General features: G+C 38.5%; 1 protein-coding gene across 1 annotated transcript in view; it reads left to right on the top strand.

Annotated features, from left to right (window-relative positions):
• The first annotated feature begins 757 nt into the window (after positions 1–757).
• The window catches only part of LOC135749326 (corticotropin-releasing factor receptor 2), an 87,694-nt gene continuing 68,574 nt past the window's right edge, over positions 758–19,877 (top strand). Inside the window, exons 1-2 of the mRNA XM_065267901.1 lie at positions 758–950; positions 1,036–1,155. Coding sequence (XP_065123973.1) covers positions 830–950; positions 1,036–1,155 — 241 coding nt within the window. The 5' untranslated portion in view covers positions 758–829. The remainder of the gene's footprint in view (positions 951–1,035; positions 1,156–19,877) is intronic.

Here is a 19,877-nt window from a genome sequence, read left to right as displayed (position 1 = left end):
CCTTTTTTCTGAGAGTGTGGAAGTATGGACATTTTGCCTCTTCTATTCTTCACTTTTTTATTTTATTATTATGTGTCTTGCTGTTATGTCTGGATATGTGTACTGGATGCTTCAAGTAACGAAAAGTGGGTGCAAGAACACTTGGCAGTAAAGCTCTTTCTGATTCTGATGTAGATGTCACAGATTAATCTTCATTGTAACTCAATCAATGGATAAAGCATTTTAAGCGCAAAGCCCTCGTTTCCCAGGGAATACTGATAAAATGTATCTTGAATGCACTGTTAGTTGCTTGGGATAAAAGTGTCTGCAAAAGTGTAATGTGGATGATCAAAATCATAACTTTGTATTTTTTGTTTTAAACTAGAGCAGAGTATTGCTTTTCATTAAAATATAATAAAATAATTTATGCTTAATTGCTATTATTTTATATAAACATTTGGATACTATTTTTTTCTTTCTTTTTTTCGATCATTTGGATACATTGGGAGAACAACTGTTTAAGGGTGAGCTTTTAAAATGGTAACCTCAGAATCAAATATTTGACTTAAATGCTTCCATTACTACAGTTGATAGATTTTGAATCATTGTTAGTCTTTCCCAGTCTTTTCCCTTTTATACGCGGTGTCCCGTATACGTATCCTACTGACATCACGAATTTCGGCGCGCACACCGAGTTGTGAGCCACAGACCACGCGCTGTGACGTGCGCTCAGGGCGCGCTTGTCATCAGTGAAGAGGCGAAACTGTATCAAGTTGACAGGGAGGCAGACTCACTGTTGTTGTAACCTTCTGAAACCCTTATTTCTGCTCGGCTCAAAGCATTTAAAAGAATGGACGCGTCCCTGTTCCAGTTCATCATCAGGGAGTTCGGCGAGCCCAACTGTACTCTTTTGGATGCTTTACAAAACACTTTCTACGACAATTCATCGTTCGCTTTGATGAATTTCGACGGTGCGCATTTCACTTATCTGTTAACGCGTGTGTCAGGTGTCAATGTATGGTTCAATGCGCGCTCATGAACATCTTTTTAATTTAGGTCTCTACTGTAACGCCACGACGGATGAGATCGGAACTTGCTGGCCCAGAAGCAACTCTGATCGTGTAGTTGAGCGACCGTGTCCGGAGTACATCAACGGCGTCAAATACAACACTACTAGTAAGTTTATTTCTCTAGACTTTATGAACACTATTGTATTTTTTCTGTTTTCTATACTTCAATATTGCAGCATATATGTCAAAACAGTGGATTTTGCACTTTTTTATCAAGTATAAATTAGGAAACAGCGTTGGAGTAGTGCAGGTGCATTTCTGAAGGACAGAGACCTATTTATTACAACGAGCTATATATTGGCGTAGTATTTTAGATTATATCGTGGTTTAAAATATAATTGGTTGTGTTTATAAAACATTTGCATTTATATATGTCTATATATATACATTTTCTGAGTTCATTTATCGCATCAGCTTGGCTCGACCCTTTTTGACCCAAGGCTGGGTTGAAAATAACCCAGCATTTTTTACTGTGTGTGTGTGTGTATGTGTGTTTGTATATATATTTATATATATATGTATATGTAAATAATTGCCAGTTGAGTTCCACAATGTGAGTTTTTTAGTGTGAAGATTCTGATAGATAGACAGATGGCTAAATACATCTTAAGACTTCTATACTGTAGATTTAATACTTTCATATCAAAAGCAATGCTTGCCTTTTTATTTATAGACATAACCTACTGTGCCATTAAAAATGTAGAGCAATTGTTCACTCATTATGTGTGTTTCTGTGAGAGAAGGACAATGATGTCTGCTCTGCCACATGCTCTTTGGTCTAATGTGTGAAATGAAGCGCTCTGTGATGTTATTTTACTACACACACACTGCACATTGCCTCCATGCTGACACTATTTGTCTGTGCAGCTGTCTGTCTTAATCCCAATAGAGTTCTGCATCTGTAGAAGTGAGTTCATCTGGAGAAATGGGCTTTAAGTGAGCAGACATGCTGGTTATAGACTTTGATGGAAAAAAAACGTGCCTGCTTGAATTTAATCATTGGTAATTAGGTAGATCACCCAGTGGAGAGACTCCAGTCATTAAAGTGTGCCAACCAAAGGGATTCATTCATTTACTAGTGTATTTTTATGTAAAAAGAAACCCGAAAGGGAGTGTTCATTATTGGTTTGGTTACAGCAACTGGGTCTTCAAGATGATTGAATTTTGGAAATTATTAAGTCAATATGTAAAACTTTAAAGATGACCTGTGCAAAGTGTTTGCTCATGATTATACAGTATAATCATTAAAACCTTGAACAGATCTTGAAACATTCATATCAAGGCACTTCAAAAGTAATGGGGATATGCAGACAGTCAATAACATTTCTAAGGTATGGTTATGCTAGTATTATGTTTATTTTATAGCTGTAGTTCTGTGCAGGGCTGGCTCTAGCCCTTTGGTTGCCCTAGGTGAAATTGAGTTTTGCGCAAATGTTGACTTTAATGATACACTCTAATAAATTACACATACAAAAATGCTACAAATAACGTTCAAGGATATATAACAAATTATGACTCAAACAATGGATGAACAAACAAAAATGCTCTTATGGATAGTGCGTACCACTATAAAATTAAATCTAGCCCTATCTCAAATAATAAAAGCAGTTGTTTCTGGCATTTCGATTCACCTTTAAAATTGACGCAGGTCACGCAGCATTAAAATTTGACTCGTCTGGATGTCCTAATGGCAAATTCGTTTGATGGTATCATCAAATGATATTTTACTTGAGACCTCTTGAGTTTTGTGAGGAATGGATATGGAAATGTGCACATGTGAACTTGTGTTTCTAAGGTTTACAGGATTTGCTTGCACAAATGCATATGACAAAAACACTTGGACAGTGTGTGAAATAGTATTACAATAAAGTGACCATAGTTACCAAATTACCATTATTAGTGTTCAAATAGCCATCACTTCCCGCTACGTGTTGTTTCAGGTTGTAGCTTGAATTTCTGTCAGTTCGTTTTGGTGCATAGCACAGAGATGGGGACTCGAGTTTGAGACTCGGACTCGAGTGCGACTTAAGTCGCACACGCAGTGACTTGAGACTCGACTTGAGACTCGTCCTCAAAGACTTCAGACTCGACTCGGACTCGAGCCGCGGGACTCGTGAACAATGTTTTTTTTTTTAGGAAACGTCTGATGAGCTCGCTGTTATTCCCCTCCCTTTGTTACCTACAACCTGCCCACGATGTAACACGAGACGTATCTGCTCTAATAATAATAATATTTAATTTGTACAATAAAGACAGTTATTATTCATTTAAAGGACGGTATTTTAAACATAAAGGCCTGTTTTCAGATTGTTTGCCCCGAGAATTTTCGGGTGATTCGTTGTTTCACCTCCCACCTCTACAATGGGTGTATACTCTAGGTGCACAGGAACAATGCTTAAATCCTAGAATGTATAAAACTTTCGTTTACAAAGACGTGAAACTCACCGAGTGGTTAGGGGTGTTCACTGATATGCTCACACAAAAATCGCTGCAAAAGATGCTTTCCAACAGGTGTTTTAGCATTCGTTGTAAACTGGTGGACCTATTTTTCCAAACGCCTCACACCCGTACATTCTTCCGCTGAGAGCTTGAATAATAGACACTCCAGCCCAGTTGGTGGCGATAATCCACCTTTGCAAGAATACAAAAAAGTCCCGGCGCGGAGTAATACCGTACCTCACAGCACATCTAATACAAGTCAAAGGAGTTGGACAAAACTACGATAAAACCTGTTGGAAAGCATCTATTGCAGCAATTTTTGTGTGAGCATATCAGTGAACACCCCTGACCACTCGGTGAGTTTCATGTCTTTGTAAATGAAAGTTTAATTCATTTTAGGAATGATTGTTCCTGTGCACCTATAAACCCATTCTCGAGGTGGAAGGTGATACAAGAAACACCCGAAAAATTCTCGGGCCAGCATCATATGTCCAAATTTCAGTCAAAACCGTTCTATTTCATCATAAACAATCTGAAAACAGGGCTTTAAGTGTAAAATACCGAACTTGTCCTTTAATTCGATTTCTGTACCTAATGCTAATTCTAGACCTTACTTAATGTGCAACTTTGTTCTTTCTAATAAATGTTTGTGATTTCTTTATTTGTTATTAGAGTTTTTTTTTTTGTTACAACGAGACTTGAGACTTGACTTGGACTCGAGCTCAGAGACTTGTGGGCATCTCTGACACAGCATGCATCGCATTATGAAACAATTCTTTTTGACCTCTTGGATTGAGAACATAGAGTGAACTTGAGGCCACGCGTGATCTGCCTCTGAAATCTCGCACGACACACACTCCTTCCTCTGCTTCTTTCATCTACATGCGCTAAAGGTGATGCTTAGTCACCTCTCACAACGCATGCAGCCTCTCCAACATCTCACGAGACTTTCAAACAAGCCATATTAACTTTAAAAAAGTATATATAATATATATATATATATATATATATATATATATATATATATATATATATATATATATTTATTTATTTATTTATTTATTTATTAATTATTACCATTTGACAGGAGTAACGCTACAGAATGTAGCAGAGTAAAAGTACTAGTTACTCAAGTAAATGTAACGAAGTAAATGTAATTCGTTACTACCCACCTCTGTACTTAGAAACTACTGTAGCAAAGTAACTAGCAGTAGCTAGTGATAGGTTAGTGACAGCAATGAAACATCCAATGCACAATACTAAGTAAATTTATTTAGTTTGAAAACTATATAGCTTTCATAAGAAGACTTGCCTCTATAGAGGTTTCATCGGACGCACGTGTGCTGACGCGATACACACGTCTGGATCTGAACTTTACTTCCGGTTTAATTTTTTTAATGGTCTGACTAGTTGCTAAACTGATCTCTTGAACAAATGCCTCGTCGAAAAGAACAAATGTGTTCCTTTTCTAGGTAATCTATGTGTTGTTGTTTTTTTGCTTGTTATATAAATAAACTGCGTTTAAAGAACTTTGTTGTTATTTATTCTTAGCTGAGTTTATTAGCCGCTTGTTTATGTTGTTACTGCTGAAACCATCTATACTGGGCTTTTTTCTTATCTTCTTCCTTTCTCAGTTTTTGTCCCTGTGCGCCAGAGGGTTTAGTAGATCGCTTCATTTTAGATCAATGTGCCAGCAGCTGAGCCCTTCCCTAATGTAATGCACCTCCCCTCCCCACCGCGACACCAAAGGGTGCCCGCGCCGTAGACAACCGACTAGTTCGCATAGCAATCACCGGAGTCTGTGCTTTTTTAGCAGTGGGCAAGGATCTGTGCTAAATTCTTAATGTGTTAAATCCACAAAGTTATAAAAAATGGATTTTAAAGGGAACAGGAGCGAGTAGTTATGTGCACAAATCTGTACACAGTGGTATTCCCCCATGTGCTTGCACAGTGTGTAGCTTTCTTTAGTTTATTTGTGTTCACAATGGTGGATAACATGGAGCTCCCAGGCAAATTGAAGTCTTTTATTTCTAATTGCAGATTCAGAATGCATATTTTACCAAGTCAGATATCACCATATTTGCTCACCTTGTCCATACTCTGTGCTCACACTGTGACGCTAGAGCATGGGAGATACGGCCGTCTGCCCTGGCAATGGAGACTGCAGCACAGGCGATATGGACGGTCCTTTTGTCCATGACAGGGTAACCTATAGCAAATTTTCGGAGCTTGTGGCCGAGTTTGGAAAGGGGAGCGTGCGCCTCACAGAGTCCAGGAGAGCGAGCGTTCGCCTCACGACGTCCAGGAAAGTGAGCATGCACCTCACGGAGTCCAGGTGAGCGAGCTTGCGCTTCACGGAGTTCAGGAGAGCGAGCGGGCACCTAAGGGAGTTCAGGAGAGCTAGTGCGCACTAACGTAGTTCAGGGGTCTCATTTATAAAGCGTGCGTACACACAAAATGTGTCTGGAAACGTGCGTATGCCAGTTCCCACGCAAAAGTTGTGATCTATAAAAACAAATGGGCTTGCAGGTTTGGATCTGAAGATGATTTATGTATGCACACTTGCAGGTGATCTGTGATTTATAAAGAGAACATTGCTTTGTTTTATAAGTCTTAATTTTTTTAACCCAATATTGCCATTTTTGGCTTTTGTGCCAGACTTTTAGTAAGGATACTATGTTTTATAAATGAGACTCCAGGAGAGTAACTGGAGGACGGAAAGTACGGAGAGTAACCAATCGGAAGGCGGAAACCTCCGCTTGAGGGGAGTTCAGAGAAGGCATTCGACAACAGAGCATCCACTACACCTTTTCTAAAGCGTTGTTGGCAGGGCAGTTAGAGCTTTTATTGACGCTCTCGCTGGTGGCGGTGTGAAAGCAGAGTAAGAGGGGACTTTGGTGAGTTTGGTTAGTGGACACTTTGGGGAACTATGGATCTAACTCATTAGGTACTTTTTTGAGGAATGGTCCTGGCTTTATTGTTAGTGACACAGATTTTAAGTGAGCTGGAGCACTCCGCCTGTTTCAGGATAAGACTGGATAGTTCGAATTTTTTTTGTCATTGGCTACATCAACAACAAAATCTGGGGAACATTATTAACTCATTCCCTGCCAGCCTTTTTTAAAAAGTTGCCTGCCAGCATTTTTTGTGATTTTCACAAAAGTTTCACAAAATGCCTTCTAGGAAAATTTACTTCTTTAAATATATAAACATCAATAAATCAAATGAAAGAATAAACCCCCAGTTTTCAAACAAACAAACAAACAAACAAACAAACAAACAAACAAATGTTTTATCCTATCTTCATTTATTCTCTATTTATAACCTCTTAAATATGGGTAGGTTTCTTCAAAAATACAAAATTTTGAGCAAAAAGCTGAAATAATTGCATTTTTGCAAAGGACTTTTAGTAGAGATCAGATTCAGAACAATGATTAAAACATACACAGAGTTTCCTATGTTGTTAGTTGATGCTTCAGTTTTTTATAATTTGGGTAAGAGCACCACCTAGTGGATAATAGCAGAATAATAGATTACCGTAAAAACTCATCAGGGAAGCGTCATTGGCAGGGAAGCGTTTTGTCTTAATTTATGAGATAACTCTGAAGGTGGAAAAGCGAGCTCCAGGTGTAGTTTCAAGTGAAGCAGGGGATTGGATGAGAGCAGTTGACCAATGAAATGTGTCCGACAGCTTACATTGGTCAACTTCTCTGCAGCTGTACTACACCCAATAGAGTGAATGGATTTTTTTCATTCTTTTTCTCTTCATATTGTTAGGATTTTACTGTAGAACCATAACCAGCATCTAAACGAGGTTATTAATAATGAACAATCTATGAAATCGTAGTCCATAGCTTTAAGGATGATCTTTATGTTACATCAAAGTCATGCCTAATATATCCCTAATAGCAAAGAGTGTCATTGAGCTGTTCTGCTGTGCATAGCTACTGCCTGAGGTTTCCTCTGTCACGCCAGTCCTCCTGCAGGCAAGATTCAACCAACTCTCTCATTCTGTCCGTATAATCTGTAATCTGTTTGCTCCTGACAACTGTGGCTATAATACGAGGCTTCCCCTCCCTTTAGGGCTGGGTTTCGATTCAAATTTCAAGAATCGATTCGATTCCGATTCTCAAGATCTTGGATCGATTATCATTGTTCGATTCGATTCAATTCGATCCGATCCGATCCGATCTTCGAGATTTAGATAAGTGTTTTTGAAAAAAGCCCGAAATGGTGCCAGATAGGGGTGCATGGCATGACCAAAAATCTATTCCATGAGTCATTTTATCAGTATATTTCATGGTATACATGTTTTTCAGTTTTTTGGATTATAAAAATGTGCAGTTATTTGCCACTCACTATAGCTTTTAACTGCTCACCACGGTTTTAAAATATGGACAATTTAAAGTTAATAATGTTAAAGTGAAAATGCCCAGATGATAACAACAGATTAAGTCTTGATAGACAGAATCTTGTTTTTAATTGAGTTATTAATTTTAAAGACTATTGAAGCTATAGTATGCATTGTATTTTGTATTTATGCATACATTACATTAAAAATAGGCAGTATGTAAAATGAACAGGTATAAATTTATGCACAAACCTACAGACAGGATAAATACCTGTATGAGACGGACCTCTTTATAGATATTATGACGGGTGCTATGATGTGATGAAGTCTGTTTTGACGCTCTTTACTTTCTATTACACGTTAACATTTTCGTCTCTTTCTCGTCTTTCTGAACAAAGATGTTTGTACTATAAGCAAATTAGGCGTCAAACTACAGCGCACGTGTCACTGATATAAACGCGAGTTTTGTAATTAGCTTGCTTAAAGTTCAGAAACCTTTACAACTATTAGCATTATTATGTGTAAGAAGAACTCTTTATTTGGCGACCCGTTGCGCGCGCCTCAAGAAACCTCTGCCCGTCAGAGACCGGCTGCATGAGCACAGAGGGAGGGACAGAGAGAGTTTCACTGGAGACCCGCGGTGGATTCACTGCATGGCGCTTATTATAAAAATTACACAAATAACTCGTTCATTTGTTATGAGTGGATTATTTTACATGTAGATCGCAGCTTTGAGCGTTTCTAGAGTTTTCAAAACAACCGCTTGCTTAACGTTCCTGACGGCTATGTTCGTTTTTTTAATATCCTTCCACCTCGCGCGCATGCGTAAATTCAATGACGCGGCAAGTTTAAGTTATTAATTATTAAATCGATTCTTTGAGTTACGGATCGATCTTTAGAGATTAACATGAAAATCGATTCAGAATCGGTGAATCGATTTTTTCAACACAGCCCTACCTCCCTTTATCCACTCCCCAAAATCTCTCTGCTCATCCTCTGCAGGGTCATGCGAGGTCTGATGCCTGTCTCAGCATCTCAGGCCATAGACAGGAAACATTTTGGACAGATGGCCAGTTAGGGCTGTGTGGACAGTCACATAAATAATCGAGATTAAATTTACAGTTGCCACAATTAACTAATCATGAAAAAGTGTCAGTTATTGCATTCGATTTAGATCTACTTCAGTTGCATACAAATTTTGATTTCAGGGATTTTATTATTTTTCTGTATAGTATGAGGTGTAACTAATCACTGACATATCTATTTTTTGCTTTCAAACAACTAGTTGTTTGCATGTTTGTGTTTAATTGCATATAAATAGATAGGGACATTAATAGCAAAAAAGGTTTATACTGTAGATAAAAATGCATTTGTTGTTAAATAAAAAATACTTCAAGAACCTTTAAACAACCTTCAGGGACTGAAACATGAAACTTCTCACAGCATTGCTGGGTGCTGGGTGATACCGGTTCTGTGCAAAAGTCTTAGGCCACCACCATCACCAGCTTTGTTGTTTTAGCAAAGTCTTAATGTCCATCCATATTTATTTTTAAGATACAACAGAAAATACAGCAAATATGCACAAAAAATTAAAAACAAAACAAGGTTCAGAACTAAATGTCTTCAGAACTTCAGGCATAAGTCAGTATTTAGTGTGACTTCTCTTGGCATGAAACACATCTTGAGCTTTTTTGAGGAGACTGAAGTCCTGAAGTCATTCGATTAGAATTAAAAATTAGGATTTAATTTAATTTAGGTTTAAGAGATCCTGCAGCTGCCTGCTATTGCTCAAGTGAAAGGGGAGTTTACCCTTAATACTTGACACTTCAGCCTATACTTTTATACTGTTTTTAATACTACATACACATTTCCTGTATTTTCTGGTTGTATTCTAATAAAGAAAATGATAAATAATTATATATATATATATATAGGCGGGGATAATATATATACAGCGGTGTGAAAAACTGTTGGCCCCCCTTATGGAGTTTTTTACTGCGCTGTGTAGGAACTTTGGTCCATTCATCTTTGCAGAATTGTTGTAATTCAGCCATATTGGATGGTTTTCAAGCCTGAACCGCCACAGCATCTCAATAGGATTGAGGTCGGGACTTTGACTAGGTCACTCCAAAGTCTTCATTTTGTTTTTCTCAGCCATTCAGAGGTGGACTTTTTGGTGTGTTTCGGATCATTGAGTGCTTTATCATGCACATGTTTTTTGCTCATACTCTGATTTCGTGAGGCATGTAAACACCTTAACAGGCTTTCTCGTGGTTTTCTTCATGTGCGCATGTCTCCGTGTGTGAAAGATAAGCCTGAGGTTCTGCAGACAGGTTCTGCAGACATGAGAAGAGATACAACAGTATAGCTTATAACAGATATGCCATTGGCTTTTTGAACGATTATTATGTACTATAAATAAAGTGACGTCACTACCTGCGAGAAACCTGACAAATCTCCAAGTCCCATCTAAGCGCAGTTGTCTGCATAGCCGGTTTATTGATTTACTTGTAAATGCATGAAACGGTTTTCTGTAATAGGGAGTTTTTTGCTAGTTAACTGCTTATTCTGTGCATGTTAACGCACTCAAGTGTCCTGCTGCAGAAGCCAAGTTCATTTCAGCTTGAGGTCATCAACAGATAGCTTGACATTCTCCTTCACGATTTTTTGGTAGACAGCAGAATTCATGGTTCCAATTATCACAGCAAGTCTTCCAGGTCCTGAAGCAGCAAAACAGCCCCAGACCATTACACTACCACCACCATATTTTACTGTTGGTATGATGTTCTTTTTCTGAAATGTTACTTTTTTCCCCAAAAAGTTTAACTTTTGTCTCGTCAGTCCACAGAGTATTTTCCCAAAAGTCTTTTGGATTTTCAAGATGTTTTCTGGCAAATCTGAGATGAGCCTTTATGTTCTTTTTGCTCAGCAGCAGTTTTCGTCTTGGAATTCTGCCATGCAGACCATTTTTGCCCAGTCTTTTTCTTATGGTGGAGTCATGAACACTGACCTTTACTGAGGCAAGTAAGGCCTGCAGTTCTTTGGACGTTGTTGTGGTTTCTTTTGTGACCTCTTGGATGAGTCGTCGCTGGGTTCTTGGGGTCATTTTGGTCATCCGGCAACTCCTGGGAAGGTGGATAGTGGCTGTTGCTGTGCTTTGCTAAAGTCCCAAAGCTTTAGAAATGGCTTTATAACCTTTTCCAGACTGACAGATTTCAATTACTTTTTCATTTGTTTCTAAAGATCTTCGGATCTGGGCATGTTGGCTGGCTTTGGAGGAACTTTTAATCTACTTCACTTTGTCAGCCAGGTCCTAATTTAGTGATTTCTTGATAGTTGACAGGTGTGGCAGTATGTTACACCATTATTGAGATCCTTAAATTGGCTGCCAGTCCAGTATAGAGTCAATTACAAGATTTTGGTTCTTGTTTTGAAAGCACTACACAACACCACCATACAGTACCTTTCTGATATGCTGTTGGTCTATACTCCGGCTAGGTCCTTGAGATTGGGGAACCAAAACTTATTTGTGACTGTAAGAACAAACTACATACAAAAAGGGGAACATTCTCAGAAAACGGTCCAAAGAGTCGGTCCGAAACTGTGGAATGACCACTGTTAGATTGGCAAGTTCTTTGATTGTTTTAAGGCTCTACTAAAAGCCCACTTACTAAATGCATCTTGGGGGTTTGTTTAATGGGACTAGACATATTGTTGGTGGTAGGTTGGTGTCTTTATGTTTTTTATGTTATTCTGTCTATGTATCTACTTTTAAATTAATGTCTTAAACTGCTTTTGTAAAGCACCTTAGGATTTCTGTTGTAATATGTGTGCCATATAATATATATACAGCGGGAAAAACAATTATTTGACACATCAGCATTTTTATCAGTAAGGGTATTTCTAAGTGGGCTATTGACACAAAATTTCCACCAGATGTAGCCATCAAGCCAAATATTGAATTCATACAAAGAAATCAGAACATTTAAGTATACAAGTTGAGTCATAATAAATAAAGTGAAATGACACACGGAATAAGTATTGAACACACTTTATTCAACGCTTTGTAGAAAATCCTTTGTTGGTGATTACAACTTCTAGATGTCTCTTGTATGGAGAGACCAGTCGTCTGCATTGCTAAGGAGTGGTTCTGGCCCATTCTTCCACACAAATGGTCTTTAAATCTTGAAGGTTCCTAAGGCCTCTTTTATGAACTTTGATCTTCAGTTCTCTTCATGGATTTTCTATAGGATTTAGGTCAGGTGATTGACTGAGCCATTCAAGCAACTTGATTTTCTTTCTTTAAAATCACTTCATTGTTTCCTTTGGCCTTGTGTTTATCCACCCTCTTTTAATTCTGGTAGATGGCAGCAGATTTTTATCCAGAATGTCCCGGTTCATTTCTTTATTCACCCTTCCTTCAGATATGAAGTCTGCCACTACCCTTTGCTGAAAAGCAGCCCCAAACTTAACTGTTGGTATGGTGTTCTTGGGGTGGTGGGCAGTGCCATTTCTTTCCCAAACATGGTGTGTAGAATGACTGCCAAGAAGTTTAATTTTGCTTTCATCTGACCTAGGGCTGCACGATTTGGGTAATTTTTCCCATTGCGGTTATTGATGCTAACATTGCGATGTGCGATTGCGATTATAATAAATTGTATCATGAGTCAACTTGATGGGTTTTATGGAAAATCCACACACAGTTTAGTGATAATGCTAAAATGTGTATTTGTAAAACTAGAAATGTTTTTGTATTGCCACGTGATGTAGAAACTGCTCAGTGTCAGTAATCCTAAATCCAAAATACTGCCATACAACAGACATAGGTTTTTTTTTCAGCTACCAGATCACTGTCAATCTCCTCTGCATCCATCTTCGCTTTGGTATTTCTGCGCTGCGCACACACATGTAACAACGCACGCCACACACGTTCATGCCACACGTGCACTGCCTTTTTTGTTCGTTTTTCTTTCTTTTTTTAAACAGCAAGAAAAACCATCAAACTGTTATCAGAAGGTTTGTGTTAACAAGTCCACACATTTATTTATTTAATATAATTGCAACATTTTGCTGTCATATAATCGCACAGGCTGACATCGCGATTGCGATGCGATTAATTGTGCAGCACTAATCTGACCATACTATAGTCTCCCAATAATCCACAGACTTCTCCTAATGCTCTTTCGCAAACCTTAAGCGAGCCTCAACATGCTTTCTGTTCACCAATGGAGTCTTGCGTGGTGAGCGTGCATGGATGCCATGGCAGTTTAGTGCATTGCTTAAAGTTTTTTAGTTTGAAACAACAGTACCTGGTGATGCAAGGTCTTCCTGAAGTTCTGCCCGAGTGGCTTTTGGAGAACTGTTCTGATTATTCTCTGGACTCCTTGGACAGGGATCTTATGTGGACCACCTGATCGTGGCCGGTTTATGGAGAACTTCTGGCCAATTTTGTTCGTGATTTTGCTGCATCCACTCACAAAAATAAAGTTTTGATATATTATATAGGAAATTAGCAAAATATCTTAATGGAACATGATCTTTGCATAATATACTTATGATTTTTGGCTTTATTTTGACCCATGCAATGTATATTCCTTTTTCTACAAATATTCCTGTGCGACTTACTTTTGTGGTCCCGGGTCACATATTACAGGTAATTGTGTGCTTCTTATTTAATAGCAACAGTTTGGGCATAACAAAATGTACCAAACAAGAAATGATTGATTCAGTCTGGTGTGGAAAAGTTTGAATGCTCTGCTTAAAGCCCAGACCCCAAAATTCTGAGTCACCTCTGTTATGACTTCCAGGCTCTAATCCAAACACTCATCACTCAAACCCATCAGTGATTTGTACACAGGGGCATAGACAGTCATTTCAGCACAGAAAAAGTCAACAAAAGCACAACAAAGAAGATTTTTTTATTTATAAATAATACATTTATTTATACTAGAATAACATTAATATTTATTTTGATTGGAATACGGCTATATTCATTGCAATAACTGATTAATCACCAGGTTAAAAATACAGGTTAGGTGAATTATAAATGTGTCAGATCTGAATCTGTAGCCCCTCCCACTGACTCATTCCCTGCGATATACTGTAGTAAGATAAACATCACATGTGTCTGGATTTTTTCACCTTACCCAAGTCAGAATCCTAAAATTGGATTTATTATTAATCCAGGAAAAGCAAGAACAGATATTGTATGTACTTGTTATAGACTTTAAACCAAAATAAATGAAAATTCACCCTTTCTAAAGGTTAAGCATATGTTAAAATTAACCTGTTTTCTGTTTGAAATCGTTTCTGTTTTGTTATCTACATGTAACAACACAATATTGACAAATGTGACGTGTCAATAACGGTCAATAATCGCATCTCATCTGTAAATCTGTTAATGTGTCTGGAAAAGATGATTCATTTTCAACAGCATCTGCTGCACACCCTGTAAAAGCCACTAAGGCAATCCTTAAGACATATTCAGCATGCTCAGTTGCTTGTACCATTACCCCATCCAGTAAAAAGTATTACCTGATTTAGTGAGGATGCAGGGCGTCCGCACCTCTTAGCCTTTTTACGGTTTGACTATTTCTGTGGAATTTAGATCAGGCACATTTGGAGGTGGTGTTAAACTCTCAAGGGTTTGACAGAATTAACACAGACCCTAGACGGTACTCCTGATGAAAAGAATGTATAAAAATAGATAAAGCTGCTAAAAGTGCTATATTTATCCAGCCTTTCCCTTCATTTGTCTCTCCATTAAAGTTAATTTCTAGCCCAACAATCAGTCAAACTGTAAGTATCTCATTAATCATTGGTCTCTTATCACTATCTGTCGCAGGTTACAGTAGAAGTGGGTGATATGACCAATATCCGATTTCATGGTAAAGTACTTAAACTGGATATCTTGGTATTGAGTTTATCATATGTCTATTTTATTTATAATAAAAGCTGGAAATTTTGCCAAAAAGTTTTGTCCTGCATCTGAAAGCATCTGTTCGATCCTATATAGTATCCGGAAAGCAGTATGCAAGATGAGAAGAATGTCCGACCCCCCCCCCCCCCAAAAAAAAACGTAAGATATACCCAGATATACTGTAGGGTTGTGCTAATAGACGATAGTATTGTGAATCGATGATCGTCAGAAATATCGCTAACAGCGTGCCAGGATCCTGCCAGTTTCAGTCTTGCCTTGTTTATCCCCTCGAGCGAGTTTTTGTTCTATAATAAAAGTCTTTTGAGTTGAGAGCTGTCTGCACTTGGGTTCATCCTCCACCATCCCTGACAGAATGATACCACCACACTTGAACCCAGCAGACAGCTCTGTTTTGGTTTTGCTTATTTAGTTCGTCTCCGTCGAGTGTTCCTGTCCGTCCAGTCCTGCCTCATTCTAATGTCTGTCCAGTCCTGCCCCGTCCTGCTGTTCGTCTGTGGTCATTGGAGGTTTGTGTTCCTGTGGCCGTGCAGTGAGCCACCCGGGTGTGTTCTTGATCGGTGGCGTCTTCGGTAGGGCTACTGGTCGACGAGCCACACGGGAGTGTGCTGGTCGGTGAGCCCTGCGGATAAGTGCCGGGATGGCGAGATTCGCGGGAAGTTCCTGGTCGGCGGGTTCCATGGGAGTGTTTGTACGTCGGAGTGTCGCCGCGATGGAGCTCTGTAGCGTTCCTGTGCAGTGGGTCCTGTGTCCTGTTCGGGGTCGGCAGGCCGAGCGGTGCTGGGTTCCGGGCCCACTTCCTGGGCGGAGACCGTCTGTCCCGCTTCCTGTTTTGGGGGTCCGGACATTGGGCACTGTTGGCCTTCCGGCCGTTGGACTTTGTTTATTGTTTTATGTCATGTACTGTTGTGTTGGGATGCCGTGTGGCATCCCTTAAAGGAGGGGTAGTGTCAGGATCCTGTATGTCATTATGTGTGTTTAGTCTTGTTTCTAGTGCCAGGATCCTGACACCCTCATATAAGTGTTCTGTGTTTGTCTGGAGAGTCACGTGACCTATGTGTTATGTGTGGCACGTGCTCTCCTGTCTTTAGTCTTAACCTTACCCTCCTGTTTCCTAATTATGGATGATTAGTTTCCTCACCTGTTTTTTATTGTCCCCTAATTAGTTCCCCTACTTTAATGCCATTGTATCTCTTGTCTTTGTGTTATCATTGTATGTGTATGCTGTACGTCATCGTCAGGAGTCTCTTTAGTTTTGTCATGTTTGCTATTATTTCAGTCTTGTTTACCCCCTCGAGGGAGTTTTTTGTTCTATAATAAAAGTCTTTTGAGTTGAGAGCTGTCTGCACTTGGGTTCATCCACCACCATCCCTGACACAGCGATAGTCATTTTGATAGTTATTATTATTATCATAGTTTCATATTAACTTGCGCATTGCATGTTTTTCCTCACATGAGAGGGTTTGTGGGCTTTGTTTTGTGTGAGAGAGTTTGTAAATAATGTGCACGGATTCCTTTTCACATGCACGAGGACTTAATGCGCGCAACTTGGATTTTGCACAGACCTGAATGTGCGCCATAGACTCCTTCTAGCACCTGAACTTGTAATAATGTAAGTTCGAAGTACATTGGTAATTGTATTTTTAAAAGTGCACCATGATGACACAATCCGTGTGCAAATGCAATACATATGTACACCAGTTTTACCTTTTCTGTGTACTGTATGCATGTCTGTGTTTACTATGCCACGAACTGTGTTTATAATTCCACTATTGAATGAACACCAGGCACACTTAACACAATTCAAAGATCACACAAGCTGGCAAACCACTTCAGATAAACTTCAGGTATAGCGCGGTTCCTTGACGCTTAGAAATATTAATAAAGGCCGAAGAGGTTCTTGGAGAGGTTTATGCATCTTTTAAAACCTCTCTCCTTTTTGTGCTTGCTCATGGTACATTCTTTATTTTGAGATTTGCGCTTGTGCCTGACTTCTCTGACGTTGCACAAGGTCCTTTATTGTCTGCTGCGATACAAACCCACTGTCATTCAGAAGTTGAGGAGCCTTAATGGAACTTTTTCTAAAAGAGACCCTGGAATTTGATATTGCAAATTCGTCTTTCTATTTGTCATGTTCCTAAGCTTTTCACTACCGTTAGCTTTATTGTTCCCTCTCTGACAAAGCGGACACCTCCATTGATCCTTATGAATCTTCCTACGAGCTCTCTAGAGATTGTGTAAATAACCTGTAGCCTTTTGATTAATTAGGGCTTGAAGAACAGAGTCCTTTTACTATATCCATGCATTCTGACTGGACAAACCCTGCTAGGGATGTGGCCAATGGCAATCAGGTTCAACTCATCCAAGTCTGCATGTTTGGATATGATAACAATAGGTAGAGGTAACAATAGATTGTGACTGTGGCATATTGATGCTTAAGTGCAGGGAGAAGATTGGTTAAACTATTCTTGTGTATTATTGTTTGTGTAATATTAAATTACAAAATCTATAAATTCGTAGGTAAAGCAAGGAGGTGTGGTGGTTTCAAGATGTTTATTGTAAACTGTGGTGATGTACGGAATGGCATTTTGGTGCCTGTGTGTTTTATAGTTTATGAGCATCTTAAATAAACCAATATATGGTATTATATCAGTTTACTTAAATCTGCTTTGTATTTTTATACAGCAGTTAACTCCTTTCCTTGGGACCCACAGCAGTGCACATTTTAATACGCCTTATTTAACACCCTGATTAAATCATCAGATCATTAGCAGAGAGATTTATGAACTGAAGTGGGTGTGCCAGATAAGATAAGAGAAGGATTAAATGTGCAGTGCTGTGGGAAAGAGCCTGTCCACACGGAGATGCGCTTAGCTGTATACATACAAATTTTGTATCGTATCTGCGTTTCATCCGGACGGATCCAGCATTTTGGGACCCTGATATTTCTTTCTTAATTATTCTTTTTTAACTCTTTCACCGCCAGCGTTTTTAAAAAAAGTTGCCAGCCAGCGCCAGCGTTTTTCATGATTTTCACCAAAGTTTAATGCCTTCCAGAAAATGTTCATCTTTAAATATATAAAATTACAATATACCAAATGAAAGAACAGACCCTCTGCTTTTAAACAAAAAAAAAAACTTTTCATCCTACCTTCAGTTGTTCTTTTGCAATCAGCTTTTGAATATGGGTAGGTTTCTGCAAAAACACCACATTTTGAGCAAAAAGCAGAGATAATTAAATTTTTGTGACGGACTTTTCATAGAGATCCCATTCAGAGCGATTTTAAAACAGACACGGACATGCAGCAGCTTGCCATAGGGCAATACTTCCGGGTTTAAAAAGTTGCGGATAATAGCGGTATTGCGGAAAGACGGAAAATCTCGTCATTGTCGGGGAAGCGTTTTCTCTTAATTGACGAGATATCTCGTCAATGGCGGAGAAAGAGTTAATTACATAAACATTACATTAAATACAGTGCTTTTTTAAAAATGTATATAGATTATTATTTAGGTTTCATTATTTGTAAGGTTCTGGGGACAAATTAAAAACGAAATGGTTTTATCAAGGTTTCGTTGGATTTATAATGAATTTCTTTTTCCGTCTATTTATGCTTTGTTAAAATGAGTTCATATCAGCTTGGCCTAAAAATCACAAAAAAATCCCTTTACAGCTTAGCTATATTTTAATGAATTCTATAATTATGTCTTTTTTCCTACAGTAATCCCAATATTGAATAATTAGTGTCTCCCCTAAAGATTACGATTCACTTCATGTTTCAAAGAGAGCCCAGCTCAGTTTTTTCTGGTTTATTTAGATTTATAAAGTGGCATTGCAATAAATCTAGTGCCAGCATTTAGGACTTAACATCGCGGCTCTTGCATTTTATTCACTGTTGTGTCATTCGATATTGTGATATTTGTTGTATAGCCATGTTCATATACTGTATATAGATCAGTCTGCTTATTTCGAACAACGTTTAGATGCCTAATATTACTTTGCAGGTGCTAAACGTTATTAATTTAATTGAGTCAATAAGCAGAATGTAAGATCGTATTGTTAAGTAGGTTAGGCTAGGGGTCAAGGTCGTTTGTCAAGAATCTGCTGGCAAGACATCTTTTTCCATCGATGTACTTCAATATAATAAAAATATTCACTATTTTTTTTACGTTATGTTTAATAATGTCATATTGCAGATATACTGTAAATATAACATCGCTGCTATCACAACATTTGCATGTAAATATCACAATCGTTTTATTGTGCTATTTATTTATTTATTTACTCAGGATGTGTGGCAGTTTCAGTCGTGCTTTTTTCAGTCATGCTTTTTGTGTCATGGCTCAAGCCAGATTTTGTGTATAAAAAGGTTATGTGTCATTGCGCATCCTTGGCCCTCGTTCTGCCTCCTGCCATTGAGGATGCAAGGCTGAGATGTGAGTACAGAGAAGTCAAAGGAAGAAGCATTTGTAAAACAGAATCTGCTGCTCACTCAAGCGGCACTTTAAAGCATTGCTTTCCGTCACTTCGCTTATGAGTCCTGACGTTATGTTCCCGGGTTTTGATGAATCAAGACGGATCTCAGTAAATCTTAATAAAGCAAGATGTTCTTTGGAAGTATGCAAAACGTATGCTTTATTTAAACTGCTGAGATTAAATGTGACTTAAAAATGTTCTGCCAGATGTGAAGTGGAGAGGAGTATTTGTGTGTGTGTGTGTGTCAGGTGTTTCGGCATAAAATGCTTAACCTCATGCAGTGCATTTGGAAAATTGATCAGTCCTTCATGATGGAGGAACGTGATTGATTTCTGTGTCAGCTGGAAGGATAAAAGGGTCAGGAAAACAGAAAACACCAATTAAAGGATTGAGAAGCACCTGGAAACTGATTGTTCGATTTTTCTGTACAATTTTTACCAGATTCATTATGCTTTGCTTATTGTTTGCACTTATTTGCAAATTTGTTGGTTGTGCAACATTCACAATGAGAAATGTCTCAAACTAAACTGAAGCAGTTATCAGGAAATGATAAATGAGATGCATAAACAATGCTGGGCATGCCATAGTTAGGACTCGCGTGTCATGGCAACAGTTTAACTCTTTAAA

This window comes from Paramisgurnus dabryanus, chromosome 6, assembly GCF_030506205.2.
Source record: "Paramisgurnus dabryanus chromosome 6, PD_genome_1.1, whole genome shotgun sequence".
Taxonomy (NCBI): Eukaryota; Metazoa; Chordata; class Actinopteri; order Cypriniformes; family Cobitidae; genus Paramisgurnus; species Paramisgurnus dabryanus.
The sequence above is the reverse complement of the archived record's forward strand: the minus strand, read 5'-3'. Positions and strand labels throughout refer to the sequence as shown.